Source organism: Oncorhynchus gorbuscha, linkage group LG17 (genome assembly GCF_021184085.1).
Source record: "Oncorhynchus gorbuscha isolate QuinsamMale2020 ecotype Even-year linkage group LG17, OgorEven_v1.0, whole genome shotgun sequence".
In the NCBI taxonomy this organism is placed as follows: domain Eukaryota; kingdom Metazoa; phylum Chordata; class Actinopteri; order Salmoniformes; family Salmonidae; genus Oncorhynchus; species Oncorhynchus gorbuscha.
In genome coordinates, this window is record NC_060189.1 from 27,847,123 (window position 1) to 27,867,730 (window position 20,608).

At 43.9% G+C, this 20,608-nt stretch overlaps 1 protein-coding gene across 10 annotated transcripts in view; it reads right to left on the reverse strand.

The window, feature by feature from the left end:
• Positions 1 to 978: 978 nt before the first annotated feature.
• LOC124001719 (kinesin light chain 1-like) overlaps positions 979 to 20,608 on the reverse strand; it is a 43,904-nt gene continuing 24,274 nt past the window's right edge. For 2 of the 10 annotated variants that reach the window (XM_046308725.1, XM_046308724.1), the window contains exons 5-16: positions 14,380 to 14,608; positions 13,205 to 13,292; positions 12,479 to 12,580; positions 11,326 to 11,499; positions 11,079 to 11,178; positions 10,793 to 10,845; positions 10,274 to 10,341; positions 10,073 to 10,181; positions 9,668 to 9,832; positions 5,560 to 5,690; positions 3,889 to 3,955; positions 979 to 3,023 (exon numbers count right to left, since the gene is read on the reverse strand). In XM_046308725.1, coding sequence (XP_046164681.1) covers positions 2,958 to 3,023; positions 3,889 to 3,955; positions 5,560 to 5,690; positions 9,668 to 9,832; positions 10,073 to 10,181; positions 10,274 to 10,341; positions 10,793 to 10,845; positions 11,079 to 11,178; positions 11,326 to 11,499; positions 12,479 to 12,580; positions 13,205 to 13,292; positions 14,380 to 14,608 — 1,352 coding nt within the window. In that variant the 3' untranslated portion in view covers positions 979 to 2,957. Of the gene's footprint in view, positions 3,024 to 3,888; positions 3,956 to 4,416; positions 5,399 to 5,555; positions 7,245 to 9,667; positions 9,833 to 10,072; positions 10,182 to 10,273; positions 10,342 to 10,792; positions 10,846 to 11,078; positions 11,179 to 11,325; positions 11,500 to 12,478; positions 12,581 to 13,052; positions 13,115 to 13,204; positions 13,293 to 14,379; positions 14,609 to 20,608 lie in introns of those variants that run through there. The other 8 variants (XM_046308726.1, XM_046308727.1, XR_006832845.1 and 5 more) reach the window with 8 other exon arrangements.

Genomic DNA, 20,608 nt, shown 5'->3' on the forward strand with positions numbered 1-20,608 from the left:
TCTTGCCATCCTGTACCTGACCCGCAGGTGTGATGTTCGGATGTACCGATCCTGTGCAGGTGTTGTTACTTGTGGTCTGCCACTGCTAGGTAGATCAGCTGTCCGCCCTGTCTCCCTGTAGCACTGTTTTAGGCGTCTCAGTACAGACATTGCAATTTGTTGCCCTGGCCACATCTGCAGTCCTCATGCCCCCTTGCAGCATGCCCAAGGCACATCTACACAGATGAGCAGGGACCCTGGGGCTCTTTCTTTTGGTGCTTTTCAGAGTCAGTAGAAAGGCCTCGAGTGTCCTAAGTTTTCATAACTGTGACCTTAATTGCCTACCGTCTGTAAGCTGTTAGTGTCTTAATGACCGTTCCACAGATGCATGTTCATTAATTGCTTATGGTTCATTGAACAAGCATGGAAACAATGTCTAAAGCCTTTACCATGAAGATCTGTGAAGTTATATGGATTTTTACAAATTATCTTTGAATGACAGGGTTCTGAAAAAGGGACATTTCTTTTTTTGCTGAGTTTACATTGGAGACTGCCACTTAAATACTGTTGTCAGTGTGTAATACCTTGTTAATTAAATGTAAGTATAGTGGCTGGTGGGGCTCTACTTGGGGAGCTTGGGTCCACCGAAATACTGAAGTGAGATGAGTGGAGGCACCACACATACTTCAGGGAAGTGTCTGATGTACTCCCAGCCACCTCATCCCAAACAATCCACCTGCATTCTAATATTGTATATTTTTTCTATTTGTTCAAGACTCATTCAAGATTTTAGATTCCCTAAAACATGATCACTTTTGAAGTGTTTGTATGATGATTACAGATTACAGGGTATTTCATAGTCGTTGGATTTAATGAAAATCCTGTAGGGGGCGCTGAGAGAACAATAATTCTCCTGTGTTTCTCCTTTCTCCACTGCCATGCTCTGCTCCGTGACCATGCTCATTTATCAGACCAAAGAATGATAGAGAGACTAAGAAAAACATTTGTATAGTTTTATTCAAACAATTTATACCATATAATATATTTTCTCAGGACAAACACTTCACCACAGTTCAGGCTAAAGGGATCCAGCCAGCACAGCAGTCATCCTAAGCGAAAGGGTCTGGAAGTTTGGATAGTTACCAATTGTGTTCCTATTGACAGTCTAGCCCAGGACATCGCCAAACATACTCAAGCCCAACCCCAAACAAAAAAAAGTGAACTTGGAAAGTCTGGTGCATTGACCGTGTCACAAATAATAGGGTGATGTCATCATTAACATTTCCCAGCAGTGTTTCACTAGTTCAGGGCGTGTTGTCCTTCTCCATGATTCTGTGCACCACCTCAAGTGACTCAGAAGCTGCGTTCACACTGCCAGCCTAATTCTGATATTTGTTTTATTTACTGGTCTTTTGACCAATCGGATCAGCCCTGAAAAAGATCTGATGTGATTGGCCAAACTACCAATTTGTGGAAAAAAGGTCAGAATTGGGCTGCCTGTGTAAACGCAGCCATTGTACCACTGCTCATAGGATTACTTGCAAATTACTCACTACTCCATGGTTCCCTCTGCTCATGACAACTTGCTTGTTTATCATAAAAATAGGTCCTGTTCCTTGGATAGTGTAACCGGTCTGGTCAATTTAACCCTAATTAGTCATGTTTCACCCCTCTTTAAGTCATCCTGGTGAGGGACTGGGGAAGTTCCTGGGTCTATGATGTCTGAAGTCAAATGTAACAGTCACCTTCCTTACATAAGAGAATGCTATCACACATCCCCATCAACAGACCACATTAACAGTCCACCCAACAAGCAATCCAAACCCATGTCAGTAGGATCGTGACTGTGGACCTAAAAAAGGCACGCTTCGGAAACGAGCAAACGTTAACTTGAAAGTTTTGAGAACAAAGTAAAACAATGTAAATGTGGGAGTGACAGCAAGTCCTATAATGGATCAATAAAAACATTTGTTGAATTTTTTGGTTGGATATTTAAGTCCAAGTACTTCAGCTTAATTTCACTCTTTATACATAGTCTTACTCTTGATTCAACATACAGAAACAGATTGGTACAAATTAGTAAACAATGTCTTTACTCCAGATTGTAACAATATTTTTGTGCTATTACTGGAAAATGCATTTGATTGTAACAAGTTCTTGTGTTAAATATCTAGTGCAGTCAGTGTATATCAAAACTAGCTTCGCTAGCCATCTTCTGTTCTGTGACAATCCTGAGAAATCCACCAGATATACTTAATGTGCCAACAGAACGATCCTGACTCATAACTTCACATACATTTAGAGCAGTCTCTTGAAATTGCAGTAACATCATGAAACTAGAAGCAGAGCTATCCATTTCAAGACCTCTGATACAAAGAAATAAGATTCCCCAGATCAGCATAGGAAATAAAATAAACCATAATTTACACAACCCAAATGTAAAACATAAAACTTAATACAACAAGCACATCTAGCACTTCAATAAGAACACACAGGACATGAATTTGGATGAAAGGGGGTAAGACAGCAGAGTTAAGTACCCTATTGGGACCTCCTGAACTGCTCACATATTCCATTCAAGTGATAACCAAATGATTTAGATCTGTGGAGGTAAGGTAGGACAAAGCAACCACACACACAGAAAATACAAAAATGAACATTCTCTCATTTGAGCACTTAACTATAAAATATAGGTGCATACTTACATCCACACACACGCATTTACACTTGACTTAGCGTTATACATTTGTCGTTCATTATAACTAATCTCATGTTGTTCGACATATATTGATAGAAAAAAAGAGAAAACATTTAAATGAAAACACCTAAGCAAACCAGTGATGAGATCAAAGTGCAATGAGATTGTGAAACCTACGTACTGCAGCCAGCTGTATACCTACAACATGGAGGGGGTTGTTTAGGAGACTGACCCCATGACCTCTGTCACTTCTCCACTGGAACATTCTGAGTTCCGACCTTCAATGCGCCAGGTCAGTGTGGCTGGCACTCAGGTCACGACTCTTTCTCAGATGATTATTTCGCTCCTAGAGTGGGCAGCAGAGAGGGCATAGGGTTCAGAATAGGTTGAAGAACTAAAGGGAAACAGTTCATGTACACATTACAGACAAAATATCCTTCACATTTCCATGGAGAAAAGGTCTGTTTTGCTTGAATATGGAATACAGACATGAAGGGTTCATGATTGATTACTGTTGAAGTATTTGGGGGAATGTAGTATACAATATAAATGAGATGCCAATATGCTGAAATCTGGTGCACTACTGTATTCTGCAGTCACACCCTTATGGCAGAACCAATATCCCACCATGTAGAATGGTACCATGGTCCAGTGATGCATATTCTCAAAGAAATCCAGTCATATTTATCGTGGTGAACAATCGATAGCAGTCAGTTTATAAAAGGATTAACATTGAAGTCAATTCATGTAGAACGTTGCAAGTAGAATTGTGAATGGTTGCTGTTGATCATCTGGTTACAGACTACTATACCTGGTTCACATTAAGTCTAATTTCCTCATTGCAGCCACATAAATCAACTGTCAAAAGGTATCATTTCCTACATCTACCGTGCACATCATTCATTACTGTGAGTTGTGACTAAGGGCTTATAGATTAGTGTACACACGATGAGAAACATGTTAGTCATTACATTAGTGACCAGTTTCTGAGATGACTGCACAGGTGGACAGGGGCAAGGGACAGCTTGACCACAGATCACAACCAAGAGGACCATTGGGGAATTGTTGTTTCATAAAGTCTCAGATAGTGTGTAAGAAAGAGGGAGGAAGATAAACACAGGGGATGGTGAGGGAGAAGAGACCCAGAAAAAAAATGGGTAAAGATTGAGTGACGTGAAAGATGGAGCGAGAGAGACAGTTAGGCTCCTTACTTGGTAGAGGTCTCCGGTAGCCTTGTCCACCACGTTTAGAACACCCAGTGAGCTGGCTCGCTTCATGCTGCACCCAGAACAGTGGCATGCAAGGAGATGTCAGTGAGAGCCGGGTTGAGGGGTCAAGAGTGAGGAGAGGGACATGTGGCCCATGAAAATGGTATGTGGTTTAATAACAAAAATGAGACTCACTCACGGGTTAGTTTCCTCAGACAACGCCCCGACACAAATACATAAAGCCATCTCTACGAGCTAAATCATAACATATGGGTTAAAGGACACACTTAACAAAATTTGAAGAGAGTATGACAACAAATTGATTAAAGGGAGTCGTATTCGGTGCCAAATTCATTGAATTCTATTGATACAGCGCTCTACTGTCTCCTGGATTAGAAAGGTCATCATAATGGGGTTAAATCGTCATTGATAAAGAGTTAGGAACGTTAAAATGGTCTGAGGGATAGAAAGAGCAGAAGAGAGGAAAACGAGTCAGAAAACAGAATGTCAACAAACAGATGAGGCATGCAGTAGCCATTTACTTGGAAAAGTTTATTAGTCAGAAATAAAAACACAGCATAGATATGTATTAGAATAATAAAGTAAAACTAAATGTCCATGCAGACAAAAATAAATTCACCAAAAAAACACTGATATTTGCACCTTGTTTTGAAAATGTAGTTTAAAAATTGTGAAAAAAGGAAAACAAATCAAATATGGCTTTCATATGCAGGCATTTCAAAGCAGGCAATTAGTAGTTGTTTGGTCATCTAGAGCTTTTAATCATTCTCTATTTAGTCCTGTCTCTAGGCCAGATTGTCTCTCACAGCTGATTGAGAGTACTCTGTGTACACATGGCCGCGGGAAGTTGTTTTGCGTTGTGTGTATGTGAGTATATTTTAATAATGGCCTAGTTCACAATTTTTGTGGAAAAACAATTATTATTATTTTTAAAGCAGATGTTACTTTTTATACAAATTATAAGGACATAAAATAGAGAAGCTCACTGCTGACTGAGGCACTAGGAGTCAGAGTCCTCTGTAGTTTCAGAATCAGTCCGACTTGCTCTGCCTGTCAGCTCAAAGCACTTCCCTCACTGGACATATCCACACAGGCACTGTAGTCTGGAATAGTACCCTGTTTCTAGAGCGTGACATTGAGCCAGTAAAAGAGTCTGTACCAGTCACAGTATGTGGCATTCATAGTGTATGAAAGTGAAAATGCACAAGTAACAGGCTCTTGAATGTGTTAGTTAGTGCAACCCCCAGTAGTTCATTAGCTGTGTCAAACAGGACTCAGAGTTACACCAGAGTAAACCCACAGCAGAGTAGAGATCCCTCCAGAAGCAGGGTGGCTTAGTCTTTTCTGGGGCTCCCGAGTGGCGCAGCATCCCAGTGCTAGAGGAGTCACTACAGACCCTGGTTCGATTCCAGGCTGTATCACAACCGGCCGTGATTGGGAGTCCCGTATGGTGGAGCACAATTGGCCCAGCATCATCTGGGTTAGGGTTTAGCTGGGGTAGGCCATCATTGTAAATAAGAATTTGTTCTTAACTGACTTGCCGAGTTAAATAAAGGTTAGATACAAAAAATATTTGTTGTATTTCTAAACTTTATTGTAACCTCTATTTAACTAACTGTGCATGAAGGGGTCAAAGGTGAGGAGAATAGTTACCCAGAGTTTTTGGGGTCCCACTCCCGTGTGCTGCTGCCCTTCAGCTTGCGGACCAGTTTCTCACTGCTGCGGCGAATAGAGGCACGGAGTTTACTGAAGGAGCCGCTCCGCTTCAGAGAGCCGGAACCGTCCTGATGAGAGAGGTCAGAGGGTTACTTTCACACTCACATCTTGCATACACACAGATAGAGACAAACATGCATGCAGAGTTGCACAAACCAACACACTCAGTACAGATATGCACGCACGCACACAATCAAAATACAGAGAATTGGCTCAGCAACTTCTTCTGTCTGCATATGTGATGGACTGTGCATGTGCTTGTTTTTGCATGTGCATCCGATTAGACTCTCTGTTGAGACAAAACATGTCGACCTCATCCGTGCGCTATTCAGAAATGATGCTATAATGAAATTAGAGAAGCCCTTCAAAAACATCGTATAAAGTTATGCTCACAATAGTTCTCTTGGGTCAACAGAGCAGAGCAATGTAAATTCCTTCTAAAGGTTTTCATGCTTTATTCATTCAAGGTAGCAATATCCATCCTGCTATGTTTGATCAGATCTTGGAGTAACAGCTTTTCATCCTCTGTGGTTATTCACACAGCTCTGACCCCTAACCTCTGACCTGTCCACTAGGACACCACCATGGAGAAGAGAAGGAAAAGGACGGGTCACTTTACCATGGTCCCGGAGTTGACCTCTACCATCAAGATTTAGACACACACACACACACACACACACACACACACACACACACACACACACACACACACACACACACACACACACACACACACACACACACACACACACACACACACACACACACACACACACACACACACACACACACAAAGAGGCTACAGGCAAAGATGTGGGTGAGCAAAGACTTACATTTTATTAGAAGTTAAGAGATACATACTATAAGAAGCACAGACAGGACAGAGTAGATTAGTAGGAGCCATGAAGAGAAGTGTCCAGATTCCCCTCTGCAGAGTGAGGCATGTCCCACTCCTCTGTCCTATACCCCCCCTCTACACTCCCCACCCCCTCCCACCATCTGGCTCTGTATACACAGGAGCTGCATTGTCTTCTGACACTCCCTCCTGATCAGGACATGACAACACCGTTAAGTTTGACATCAATAGGACCATATGGAGCATAGGATCAAACACTACTAAAGAAACTCGACAGCAGCCTAGAGCCACCACGGTACTCTGAGGGAGCATACAGGATGATGATAAATGCCACCAACTCATAGAATTCACAGTATGTTAGTTAAATCACTACGAGCAAAAGCAGACCGGTATGCATCATTACTTCTAGTAAATGCTGGAAACGCAACACCACACATACCCCACTGAGAGATAGAACAGATAGAGTGAGGAGACAAGAGTATTTAAGTACAGAAAAGAGCAAGATAAGGTAATGGCAGGAGGCAGGAGTGGCTTGGTTTGGTTCTGAGACATAGAGCCCAGCCCCCCTGGTCCCATTGACAGTGGATAGGAGGATAGAACTAGGGACAGCTTGGCCCAGTAGAGTCACCAGACAGACAGCCCAGAGGAGGAGAGAAGAGCCTGAAGAGAAGACACAACTGCAAAGCTGGAGGGGTGGCAGGCGAGCTGGCGTCCGTCATGCAGAAGACAAGTACTTAGAACCACAACAAGGCATCTGGGATTATGCCTGCCGGTCAGACAGCGTGAAGAGCGGGAGGGAAAAAGAAAGAGAGAGGGAGACAAATTAAAGGAATACCAAGAGAGGCAGAAGAGGGTATTGAAAAACAGAGATGAAGATGAGGTAGAGTAAAGTGAGAAAATGAGGAAGAGAAGGAAAGCAGAGCAAGTCAGACAGACAGCAGAGGTCAGCCAGTGTTTCCCCTACAGAGACAGTATTTCTCCAGGTAGGGCTGTGGCGGTGCTTTACAACTGCAGAAGGCATCAGCGCTCAAAATTAGCAACAGCTAAAGAGATTTATAGGGCAAAGGAAACTATAAGCAACCACACAAATCCAGGGACCAAAGGTAAAGTAAAAACAGTAGCCTAAAAACTAATTGAGGAGTGAATTAAATCAGTCCTTATGGCACTTGAATCCCTTATCAAGTGCATCCAACTGATGCAAAGGCAGCATGGATTTGGAAATGCTCATATGACCTCAGAGCCTAAATGGTCAGTTAAAGTATCTCTCAAAACACTGAGGTCCTAGCCAGTATGAGCTAACCAGTGTCCTGGTCATGATGGTAAATTCGGTAGTTGTGTAATTTGGAAAGTGAATGAATAGAACTATAGTTAATGAATATAACAGGCTCAATTCAGCCGATCTAAAAAACTGTGAAGTTAATCCACAAAACAACCAACAATGTGACTACAACCCCAAAATAAACTAAAACGACTGCCTGTGTGTTCTAACCCAGTTAGGTTTCTATAATAAACATGAGTCAATTCCCTGTACGAAGCCATCAGCCATTTTCCACTGCCAAGTTCAGAGGACCTGAGGCTCATCCATGGGCAAATCAAATCAAAGCTCCGGAAAACCCCAAAAAGACGACAAACAAAAGGAAAATAGGACTAAAGTGGGTGACACCCAAACAAAGCAGAAGTGAAGGGGGTGTTCTTGGAGAGATACTGTGTCTGGGGAACAGTCTGTCTTCTAGCACACTTCAATCATACTTACACACACACACACACACAGTAGTACAGGTTTTACTCAGAGAGGAAACAACAAGTTAGCCCACCACAGCACTGCATGCACAGACAAAAGGATGCAGACAGTAAATACACACTCAGAATCAGCTAGAATAATGGGACAGATTGTACAGGTTGAATGCTGTCCCACCACTCTGGCTGGTAATAACCTGCCACTGGATGCAGAAAAAGACAGCAGGGGTACTGTATCACAATCATCATACATGTTTAAGTCTGTCCATCCATCCTTACCAGTATGTACTATGTGCACTACACACCCCACACACAATGGGCAGGAGAGGCACATAGAGTACAGACAGTACAGTAAACACAAACACACATGATGGAAGTGTCAGAGGGACATTGAAGATGTACAGTACAGAGCCCACATGCATCAGTAGTGATGAGAACATGAATGAGTCACCATGGCGACAGAGGTGTTGTTTAACACACAGGTTAGTGTCTGACTGAGACAGTCCGATAGGTGAGCAGTGCAGTAGAGAGCACAGGTTACAAATGTGCCTGAGCCCAGTCTCCCCGGAGCCTTGAGCTGAGGGCACACCAGGCAGGCAGGGGACTCCAAGGAGGAGATGCTGATTGGTTGTCTTAGGCACTACGGCTACTGTTGCTATGGGAGCAGGGTAGTTCTGAATAGCAGACTACGGCAGAGAGTGTGGTGTGATTTGCAAACATATGCTGTGACCAAGAGGACTTTACTGCAGTAATCGGATAGAGCCAGTGAGAATAGCATACAGTTGTCAGACTAATGCATGGAAAGGACGAGTTTGTTGTGTGCAATATACTGTTTGCTGAAAACAAAATAGAACCATACAAAACATATGGCTTCTATACTAGACACAGTAACTTGCTGGCACAAAGGTCTGATAAGTAATTTTATGTAAGCAGCTTGAGTATTCACTCAGTTGAGGACTATAAGCATGAGTGTAGACTAGAAGCATTAGTGTAGAACAGAGGAGGTGATTATAACTACAAACTGGCCAGACAGTCAATCAGCATTATAACCTTAGCTATCACGCAAATAATATGGAGTCATATAGAATCTAGGACATTTACCACTGGCAACTCAGTCCTCATCAAATAATTGACAAGTTGTAGAGGATATGCACTTTAAGAGTAGGTATGAAATAACTTTAAATGTTCAGTAATATCCTCCTTGACAGAAGCCACTGTTCACTGCTCATTATTAGATTAAATAAATCATCAATTGTAATGTATAATCTTAACATTGATCATTTCAAGAGACGTTTTCAAAGCAAATTGAGAAATCAGACGAGATATTAATCACAAAGCCAATCATATCAAATATTTCCATCCCAATTGGGCTTTTCTCTAGGAGGATCTAAGGGGTGTGTCTGTACCCCTTCCTACTCACTGTGTGTGGCCTGGGCTGTGTACTGTACTTACCCCGTTCCACTCCACGCTCATACTCACTTCCTCGCCCCCGTCCGGGCCACTCTCATACTTGACCGTGGCGTCGGAGGTCAGGCTCTCACGGCTCCACTGCTTCTCCCGCGCCTCTGGCTCACTCAGAACATCCGCCACACGCTGTTTGTGCACCGTGTCCAGACCCTGGCCATGTGGACAGGAAACGCACACACACACTTTCAGTGATCAACATCACATCATGTGTTGGATTTTGTTATGGATTGGTTTACAACAGATGAAAACCAAGACCTGCTAGTATTTCAGTTTAGACAGCTGGACCAACGATTCTCCTCCAGTCTGTTCACATACCCGGTTTCACATGACCCTGGGCTGGCAAATCTATTATTCAGGCAGGTAGGTGGCAGAAGAGGACAGTGGTCACACCTGTTTTCTGGAACGCATAGCGGCCTCTTCTAGGGTCTCTGCCGCCTCAAATTTACCCTGCCGCTTGTAGAGGGCGCCCAGGTTCTTCAGGGTGGTGGTCACTGTGGGGCTGGGGCAGACATTATAAAACACATCATGAACTAATGTAATCACATACAGGACCATAGGCATACCACTATAGTTTCCATACTTAATACTGACCTGTCTACTTTACAGGCTTTGTACCAGCCTCCATACTCTCCGAACGGGGAGCCGTCCAGCTGCTTTCCCTAGAGATGAACCACCACATCCATCAGCTGTCAGGATTTAAGGACTTGAAACGCTAATGACAGAAATCTACCACCATAGTAAAATGGTTGGTCATTAATTAACAGCCTAAATATTCCAGCTAATTCTTGAAAAATGACACGGAACCATGAAAGGAGATTTGGATTACACCAGATATGAAAATATGAAATTAGCTGATTTGAGAGATCGTTAATGCGGCACCAAAATACATGAGTGTTTAGTGGTGGTAAATTGAGAGATTACGGTCGGTCACGATTTCTTCTTCAGCCGTCTAAATCGATAAACCTTTCACACCGTGACGGAAACACTTTCCCCTGTCAGTTGTGAAAGTTAATCCACAGCATCAGCAGTGACTAATACCATGGCTCTTAGTGAAAGTGGACTCTCCATCATCCACACCACACACACACACACACACACACACACACTCACCTTGCTCTGTTCCTCTCTCTCCTCCGCATGCATCCAAATGGGTTTGTTCTCATCTGCAGTCAGAGACAAACAACAACCAACCATCAGACACACGCAGGTCAAAAGAAAATATTGACTGACATTCAGGCAGACAGCAGGGTATGGTCTGGCTCAAACCATTAGAACAATCAACTGAAAGGTCATTGTTGTTTTCAGAAGCTTTTCAACTAAAATGATGACAGCAGCGTGAAAACATTCACCTTTACATCAAACGACAGACGATACTTGATTGCTGTGTGTGTCTTACCGTCTACAGAGCCAAACTCCCTCTCATGTGCACGGGTAAGGATCTCTTTGTACAGAGTTTCAGCCTGCTTGAACTTCCCCTGCTTCAGGTAACAGGACGCCTGTGAGAGGATGAGAGAGACCGAATATGAATATGTAAGAATATGACCTTCAAAACGTCAGAAACTCTTCTTCTCATAACTCATTCTAAAATGTGCAGTCATCACACAAAGCCAGTGATCTCTTAACCCCTTATGTGACCCTCTCACCAGGTTGTTCTTGGTCTTGGCCACGTTGGGGTCATCAGGGCCCAGTTTGGTCTGGTAGATCTCCAGGGCCCGCTGGTAGTAGTACTCCACCTCCTCGTACTTGCCCTGGTTCTGACACAGCAGGGCCAGGTTGTTCAGCTGCTTGGCCACATCTGGGTGGTCCTTACCCAGAACCTGGGCAGGAGAAGATGGGGGGAGGCCATGTTAATATAACAAAACAGTGAGTAATAAAGCAAGAATGGTTCACGCTAATCAAAGCATCTCAAAGTGAAAGGATGAAAAGGGAATATTTATAACAACAGAAAGAGACCCCATCACCATTAATTTGGATAGAATAATAGTCTCAGTTCTGTCCTTTATGTGATCTGGCTGGACCATTAGACAGGCGGGTGAAGTCATAGCATGTTACTGGGGAACTTTTTAGAGAGTCCCTCCCTCCTCCTCCTAATCTTCATCCCTAGGGGATAAACCAAGGACTGAGGCAGCTCACACAGTGGGAAAAGCGCTTGCTATTAAAAGAGAGAACTGCAGGAAAATTCCTCCTGCATCAGCAAAGCCTTCTTCCTTCCTCTGTTGCCGAAAGCTGGGTGGCATATCTCTAAGCTCAAGAGAGAGAGCTTTATCATCAGTTTAAGAAGTGGAGAAAATAAATAAAATGTCTCCGCTGTCCTTAAGCTCTAGCACAGACGACATCACAGAGGAAGTAGACGTGTCATTCTTAGCACAGAGGGAGAATGAGAGGAAAAGGCACAAAGGGAGAGAGTGAAACAGAAAGGGAGATGGATAAATAGAGACCCTGCACTTTGCATCTCCAGGACTGCTGAGCTTCTCATGTATAAGCATCCCATTTTGTGCAGCCAAAAATAATGAACCCTCCCAGGACTTAACTCTCTCCAAAGTCACAGTTCCTCTTTGAACAACACAAAGCTATAGGGAGGCTTGGGAGGAGGGAGCGAATGCAGGGGAGAACATATAGACAGAAAATAAGTATAAAAAGTTGTGTTTAACTAAGAGGAAAACTTTCGAAGGAACAGCAAAGTTCTTTGAAACTTGAGCAAGATATATTTGGAGAGGAGCGGGAATCAGGAGCGTTCTGCAGTGTTAGCACTCCATTCCCACAATGCCTTGTAGTGACCAGCGCCCTCTGACCCACCTTCTCCCGGATCTCCAGAGCCCGCTTGCAAAGTGGCTCCGCCTCTTTGTACTTCCCCCGTTTCCCGTAGAGCACGGCCAAGTTGTTGAGTGTAGCAGCCACCTGACACACACACACACACACACACACACACACACACACACACACACACACACACACACACACACACACACACACACACACACACACACACACACACACACACACACACACACACACACACACACACACAGAAATAGAAAGAAAACACTCTTAGGACAGCCTTAAATCATCTGTGCATGTATAATTGACTGTCCACAAAGCTCAACCACGGCAGCAGAGTGCAACTGATCTGGTGAATTTAACCAATTAGAGGTGTAACCGACAGATGAGAGGAAGACAAAGAGGGGAGGCACGAAGTGATTACTGCTATTTAATTATATCCCAATCAGCAGGATGAATCTCCACCACGTGCATTTCACTCAGACCACCAGACCACTGAGACCACAGAGGGACCCACAGTGACCTTTGATTTAGACTAGGGTGGTCTGGGGCCCACATGTGACAGACACGAGGGGGTGATAGAGGGCCTAACCTCTGCTGCTCTGAGTGTGCACTGAGGGAACTGGAGGTCCAGGGAGAGTCAGAGTCACAAGCCTGTTGAGGTCGGCACAGTTAGTGGACCTTCCTGGCTGGCTGGTTACAGAAATACTGCTGAGACACAGAGTGATGAGAAACCACACTCACCGCTGGATGGTCCCTGCCCAGAGTTTTCTCCCTGATCGCCAGAGCGTCATTCAGCAGGTTGGCTGCCTCTTTATATTTGTTCTGGTCCCTGATAGAGGAGAGAGAAAAAGAGAGAGGACTCATAGGGCATGTTACCGTGGTTTCTCTGACAGTGAGGCCTATTACCACAGGGCAGTGTTGTAGTACTTAAGTCCAGGACTCTGACTTCATTCGGACTAAAGTCGTGAGTTTCATATTGTTGGAAAGCTACTTGTATAAATGATTCGGACACCACAGACTCGACCTCGAGGTTTAGTGACTTGACTACATCACTGCCACGGGGTCTCAAGTACAAGTTTGACAACATTGGGGATCATAACCAAGTCTCTCCCCACATAAATAACAATTTTGTCCAACACAACGCTTTGTTATGGACGAATGTTTTGTCTTGGATAGACCCATATTAAGTATTGTCAGGTTTAAAAACATGCATTGCAATCAATGATTCTTCCCATTTCCCAGAACTAGCAGCTGACAATTCTTACTATACAAGCTGACATCTTGTCGAATCAGGATCAAACATACACCAAGTGTACAAAACATTAGGAATGACATAGACTGACCAGGTGAATCCAGGTGAAAGCTATGATCCCTTATTGATGTCACCTGTTAAATCCACTTCAATCAGTGTAGATGAATGAGAGGAGACAGGTTAAAGAAGGACTTTTTGAGCCTTGAGACAATTGAGACATGGAATGTATGTGTGCCATTCAGAGGGAGAATGGGCAAGACAAAAGATTGAAGTGCCTTTGAACAGGGTATGGTAGTAGGTGCCAATCGCACCGGTTTGAGTGTGTCAAGAACTGCAACACTGCTGGGTTTTTCACGTTCAAACGTTTCCCATGTGTATCAAGAATGGTCCATCACCCAATGGACATCCAGCCAACTTGACACAACTATGGGAAACATTGAAGTCAACGTGGGCCAGCATCCCTGTGGGAACGCTTTCGACATCTTGTAGAGTCCATGCCCCAATGAATTAAGGCTGTTCTGAGGGCAAAGGGGGTGCAACTCAATATTAGGAAGGTGTTCCTAATGCTTTGTTCACTCAGTGTATATTGACTATAATTGATCCACAGCCAATACCAACCACCACGACCCACCTCCCCACCCCAGAGCCCCTTCCCCAGGCTGACCTGTAGACCAGGGCCAGGATGTTGAGCATGGTGGCCACGTCAGGGTGGTCGTGTCCGGATGTTTTTTCCAGGTCCTCCAGGGCCTGTTTGCAGAGGGGCACGGCCACCTCGTAACGGCCCTGGGAGGCGTACTGGATCACCAGGTTGTGAAGGGTCCTGAGGCGAGCCGGGATCTCATAGCCTCCCTGCTGGGCGGCGGCTGCTGCTGCACTACCGTGGGGCTGCTGGACTGGAGACACACAGAGGAGGAGGGGGACGGGCGAGGGGTTAACATAACATAAACTATACACACACACACACGCACGCACAAAATGACTGGTAGAGTGGAGAAACTGAGACACTGTACAGGCACATATGAAGTATGTTGGGTCGGGAAACAATTCAAATTACATTACATTTAAGTCAAATGTCTCATATCACTGCATGAGAGATTGTGTGAAAATATGTATGGTTGAGGTGTGTGTGTTAAAAGCAAGAGGTCTGGAAACCACCTGATTGGGTTTCTCATTAGAGGCCCACAGCTCTGTACTGACTCTAAAGGAGGACCAATGGGCTGAAGAAGCAGTGGTCCTCTGCAGTAATAACCCTCACCACCACACACAAAGTACCAAAAATGTCTCTCCAGTAACAAATGATCCCAGGTGTTCCATAGAGCTAAGAGTGTTGGCAAGTTCACGACAGGAATGACAAATTCTATCGACAAGCATGGAAAAGCTAGGGCTGGCACAATTACTGTGTAACCGACGGTTATGGATGAAGGCCGTCATGACAATAAAATAACCGTCAAAATAAATATACACACACAGGGTCATTCAGAAAGTATTCACACCCCTTGACTTCTTCCACATTTGTGTTAAAATTGATTAAATTAAGATTGTGTGTGTCTCTGGCCTACACACAATACCATGTTTACAAATGGATTAAAAATGAAAAGCTGAAATGTCAATAAGTTCTCAGCCCCTTTGTTATGGCAAGTCTAAATAAGTTCAGGAGTTATAAGTTGCATGGACAGTGTGCAATAGTAGTGCTTAAGATGCATTTCGAATGACTACCTCATCTCTGCACCCCACACATACAATTACAGTATTTGTTAGGTCCCTCATTTGAGGAGTGAATTTCAAACAAACATAGATTCAACCATAAAGACCATAGAGGTTTTCCCATGCCTCGCAAAAATGGGCACCTATTGGTAGATGGGAAAAAATGTAAACAGCAGACATTGAATACCCCTTTGAGCATGGTGCAGTTATTAATTCAACTTTAGATGGTGTATCAAAACACCCAGTCACCACAAAGAAACAGGCGTCCTTCCTAACTCAGTTGCGTGACAGGAAGGGAACCGCTCAGGAATTTCACCATGAGGTCAATGGTGACTTTAAAACAGTTACAGTTTAATGGCTGTGATAGGAGAAAACTGAGGATGGATCAACAACAAAGTTACTCCACAATACTGAACTAATTGACAGATTGAAATGAAGGAATCCGGTACAGAATCAAAATATTCCAAAACATGCATCCTGTTTGCAGCAAGGCAGTAAAGTAATACTGCAAAAACTGAATACAAAATGTTATGTTTTGGGGCAAATCCAATAAAACACATGACTGAGTATAACTCTCCATAATTTCAAGCAAAGTGGTTGCTGCATCATATTATGGGTATGCTTGTAATCGTTAAGGACTTGGGAGTTTTTCAGGATACAAAAGAAACGGAATGCAGCTAAGCACGGGCAAATTCTGCCTGGTCCGATGAAACCCGGTTCCTATTGTGTCATGCTGATGGCAGAGTCTGGATTTGGCATAAGCAACATAAGTCTATGGCCACATCCTGCCTGGTGTCAATGGCACAGCGGTGATCTAATGGTTGTTACAGGAAGGCCATAAAGATCATCAAGGACATCAACCACCCGAACCACTGCCTGTTCACCCCGCTAACATCCAGAAGGCAAGGTCAGTACAGGTGCATCAAAGCTGGGACCGAGAGACTGAAAAACAGCTTCTATCTCAAGGCCATCAGACTGTTAAACAGCCACCACTAACATTGAGTGGCTGCTGCCAACACACTGTCATTGACACTGACCCAACTCCAGCCATCATTTTAATAATGGGAATTGATGGGAAATGATGTAAATATATCACTAGCCACTTTAAACAATGCTACCTTATATAATGTTACTTACCCTACATTATTCATCTCATATGCATATACTGTACTCTACATCATCGACTGCATCCTTATGTAACACATGTATCACTAGCCACTTTAACTATGCCACTTTGTTTACTTTGTCTACACACTCATCTCATATGTATATACTGTACTCGATACCATCTACTGTATGCTGCTCTGTACCATCACCCATTCATATATCCTTATGTACATGTTCCTTATCCCCTTACACTGTGTATAAGACAGTAGTTTTGGAATTGTTAGTTAGATTACTTGTTGGTTATCACTGCATTGTCGGAACTAGAAGCACAAGCATTTCGCTACACTCGCATTTAACATCTGCTAACCATGTGTATGTGACAAATAAAATTTGATTTGATTTGATTTGATGGTGTGGGGAATATTGTCCTGGTACACGTTAAGTCCCTTAATACCAATTGAGCAACGTTTCCATGTCCAAAGAATTCAAGCTGATCTGGAGGCAAAGGGGGGTCCGACCCAATACTAGATGGGTCTACCTAATAAAACGGCCTTTGAGTGTATGTATATACATGTCACGTTCTGACCATCGTTCATGTGTGTTTTCCTTGTTTTAGTGTTGGTCAGGACGTGAGCTGGGTGGGCATTCTATGTTTGTGTCTGGTTTGTCTATTTCTATGTTTGGCCTGATATGGTTCTCAATCAGAGGCAGGTGTTAGTCATTGTCTCTGATTGGGAACCATATTTAGGTAGCCTGTTTTGTGTTGGGTTTTGTGGGTGATTGTTCCTGTCTTTGTGTTTGTGGCACCAGATAGGACTGTTTTGGTTTTTTCACGGTTCTTGTTTTGTAGATTGTTGTACTTTCATCTTTATTAAAGATGCACAAAACTAACCACGCTGCATTTTGGTCCGCCTCTCTTTCCCCAGAAGAAAACCATTACAATACAGTGCCTTTCGTAAAGTATTCAGACCCCTTAACTTTTCCCAGATTTTGTTACATTACAGTCTTATTCTAAAATGGATTAAAAATAAATCCTCAGCAATCTACACACAATACCCCATAATAACAAAGTGAAAACAGGTTTTTAGAAATGTTATGTATTAAAAATAAAAAACAGAAATACCTTATTTACATAATTATTCAGACCGTTTGCTATAATTGAGCTCAGGTGCATCCGGTTTCAATTGATCATCTTGGAGATGTAACTACAACTTGAGTCCACCTGTGGTAAATTCAATTGATTGGACATGATTTGGAAAGGCACACACCTGTCTATATAAGGTCCCACAGTTGACAGGACCCTGGACACAGCCGGGGGAGTATCATTGTAACATTGTGGCAACTCGTTGGACTAGTTAACTGTAAGGTTGCAAGATTGAATCCCCAAGCTGACAAGATAAAAATCTGTTGTTCTGCCACTGAACGAGGCAGTTAACCCACCGTTCCTAGGCCGTCATTGAAAATAAGAATGTGTTCTTAACTGACTTGCCTAGTTAAATAAAGATTAAATAAAAGGTGAAAAAAAGATAATACAACTCTACAAAATTGGTGTCCAAAAATACTGATTGTTATGAAAACTTGAAATCGGCCCTAAATAATCGGCCATTCCGATTAATCGGTCATCCTCTACTGGAGACCTGAAAATAGCTGTGCTGCAACGCTCCCCGAACAACCTGACAGAGCTTGAGAGGATCTGCAGAGAAGACTGGGAGAAACTCCGCAAATACAGGTGTGCCAAGCTTGTAGAGTCATACCCAAGAAGACTGGAGACTGTAATCGCTGCCAAAGGTGCTTCAACAAAGTATTGAGTAAAGGGTCTGAATACCTAAATCTAATACGTTTTTTAAATTAGCAAACTTCAAAATTATTATTTTTTACAGTTTTTGCTTTGTCATTATGGGGTATTGTGTGTAGACTGATGAGGGAAAATAAACTATTGAATACATTTTAGAATAAGGCTGTAACCTAACAAAGTGTGGAAAAAGTCAAAGGGTCTGAATACTGTCCGAAGGCACTATATATTTATATTATTTTTGTGAGGAACGAACAGCTAACTGAAGACGGGACTGCCGGGCATTCGTGCGGTTGAGCCTGTTCTGGTTGTGTCACGTTCGTCATAACGAGGAGACCAAGGCGCAGCGTGAGATGAATACATTCTTCTTTACTTAAGCGAAGAACACCTAACAAACAAAATAACAAAATGAACATGAAGCCATAAACACGAGTGCTGACATGCAACTACACATAAACAATGACCCACCAAACCAACATGGAAAATGGCAACCTAAATAGGATCCCCATAAACAGCTGCCTCTGATTGGAAACCAATTCAGGCCACCATAGACCTACATTTACCTAGACATACTAAAACTCAATAGAAATACAAAAAAACACTAGACAAGACAAAAACACACATACCACCCTCGTCACACCCTGACCTGACCAAAATAATAAAGAAATAAAAAATAACAAGGTCAGGGTGTGACAGTACCCCCCCCCCCCAACGGTGCGGACTCCCGGCCGCAAACCTAAACGGGAGGGGCTGGGTGGGCATCTACCTCGGTGGCCGCTCTGGTTCTGGACGCCGCCCCCGTTCTTTACACTGAGTCCGCTCTTGTAGCACTGACCCGTGGATCATTGTCGGAGGCTCTGGACTGCGGATCCTCGCCGTAGGCCCCGGGCTGGGGACCCTCGCTGGAGACCCCGGGCTGGGGACCGTCACTGGAGGTTCCGGACTGTGGCCCGTCGTTGGAGGTTCCGGACTGGGTACTGTCGCCGGACGCTCTGGACTGGGTACTGTCGCCGGACGCTCTGGACTGCCGAGGCGCACTGTAGGCCTGGTGCGTGGTGCCGGCACTGGTGGTACCGGGCTGGTGACACACACCTCAGGGCGAGTGCGAGGAGCAGGAACAGGGAGTACTGGACCCTGGAGGCACAATGGAGGCCTGGTGTGTGGTGCCGGCACTGGTGGTACCGGGCTGGTGACACGCACCTCAGGGCGAGTGCGGGGAGGAGGCACAGGATAAACTGGACCGTGGAGACGCATTGGAGATCCAGAACATAGAGCTGGCTCAATACGTCCTGGCTGGATGCCCATTCTAGCCCGGCAAATGCGAGGAGCTGGAATAGAGCGCACCGGGCTAGAATAGCACACTGGAGACACCATGCGCATCTCTGCATAACACGGTGCCTGACCAGTTACACACTCCCCACTGTAAGCACGAAGAGTTTGCTCAGGTCTCCTACCTGACTCAGCCAATCTCCTCGTGTGCCACCCCCAAAAAATATTGGGGCTGCCTCTCGGGCTTCCGTGCTATCGTCGCTGTTCCTCTATTCTCCTGTATTTCTCCTCGTAGTATCGCCGTTCCGCTTTCGCTGACTATATCTCCTCCTTAGGACGGCGATACTCCCCCGGCTGTGTCCAGGGTCCTGCTCCATCTAATATCTCCTCCCAGGTCCATTTCCCCATTAAGCACTGTTCCTCCTTTTCACGCTGCTTGGTCCTTGTTTGGTGGGTTTTTCTGTCACGTTCGTCATAACGAGGAGACCAAGGTGCAGCGTGAGATGAATAGATTCTTCTTTATTTAAACGAAGAACACAAAACAAAATGAACGTGAAGCTGTAAACACGAGTGCTGACATGCAACTACACATAGACGATAACCCACAAAACCAAAATGGAAACCTAAATAGGATCCCCAATCAGAGACAACGATAAACAGCTGCCTGTGATTGGGAACCAATTCAGGCCACCTTAGACCTACATATACCTAGACATACTAAAACCCCATAGATATACAAAAAACATAGGCAGGACAAAAACACCTAGACAATGCAAAAACTAAACCAACCACCCTTGTCACACCCTGACCTAACCAAAATAATAAAGAAAACCAAAATAACTAAGGTCAGGGCGTAACAGGTTGTCAATAGTTAGCACAGCCACAAAGTCATGATTATGGCTAAACTCCACCTATTTCTACAAAGGAACTTCTTAAAATCTTAATTTAAACTTAACCATAACCACAATGCTAACCTTATGCCTAACCTTAAATTAGGACCAAAAAGCAATATTTTTTTACA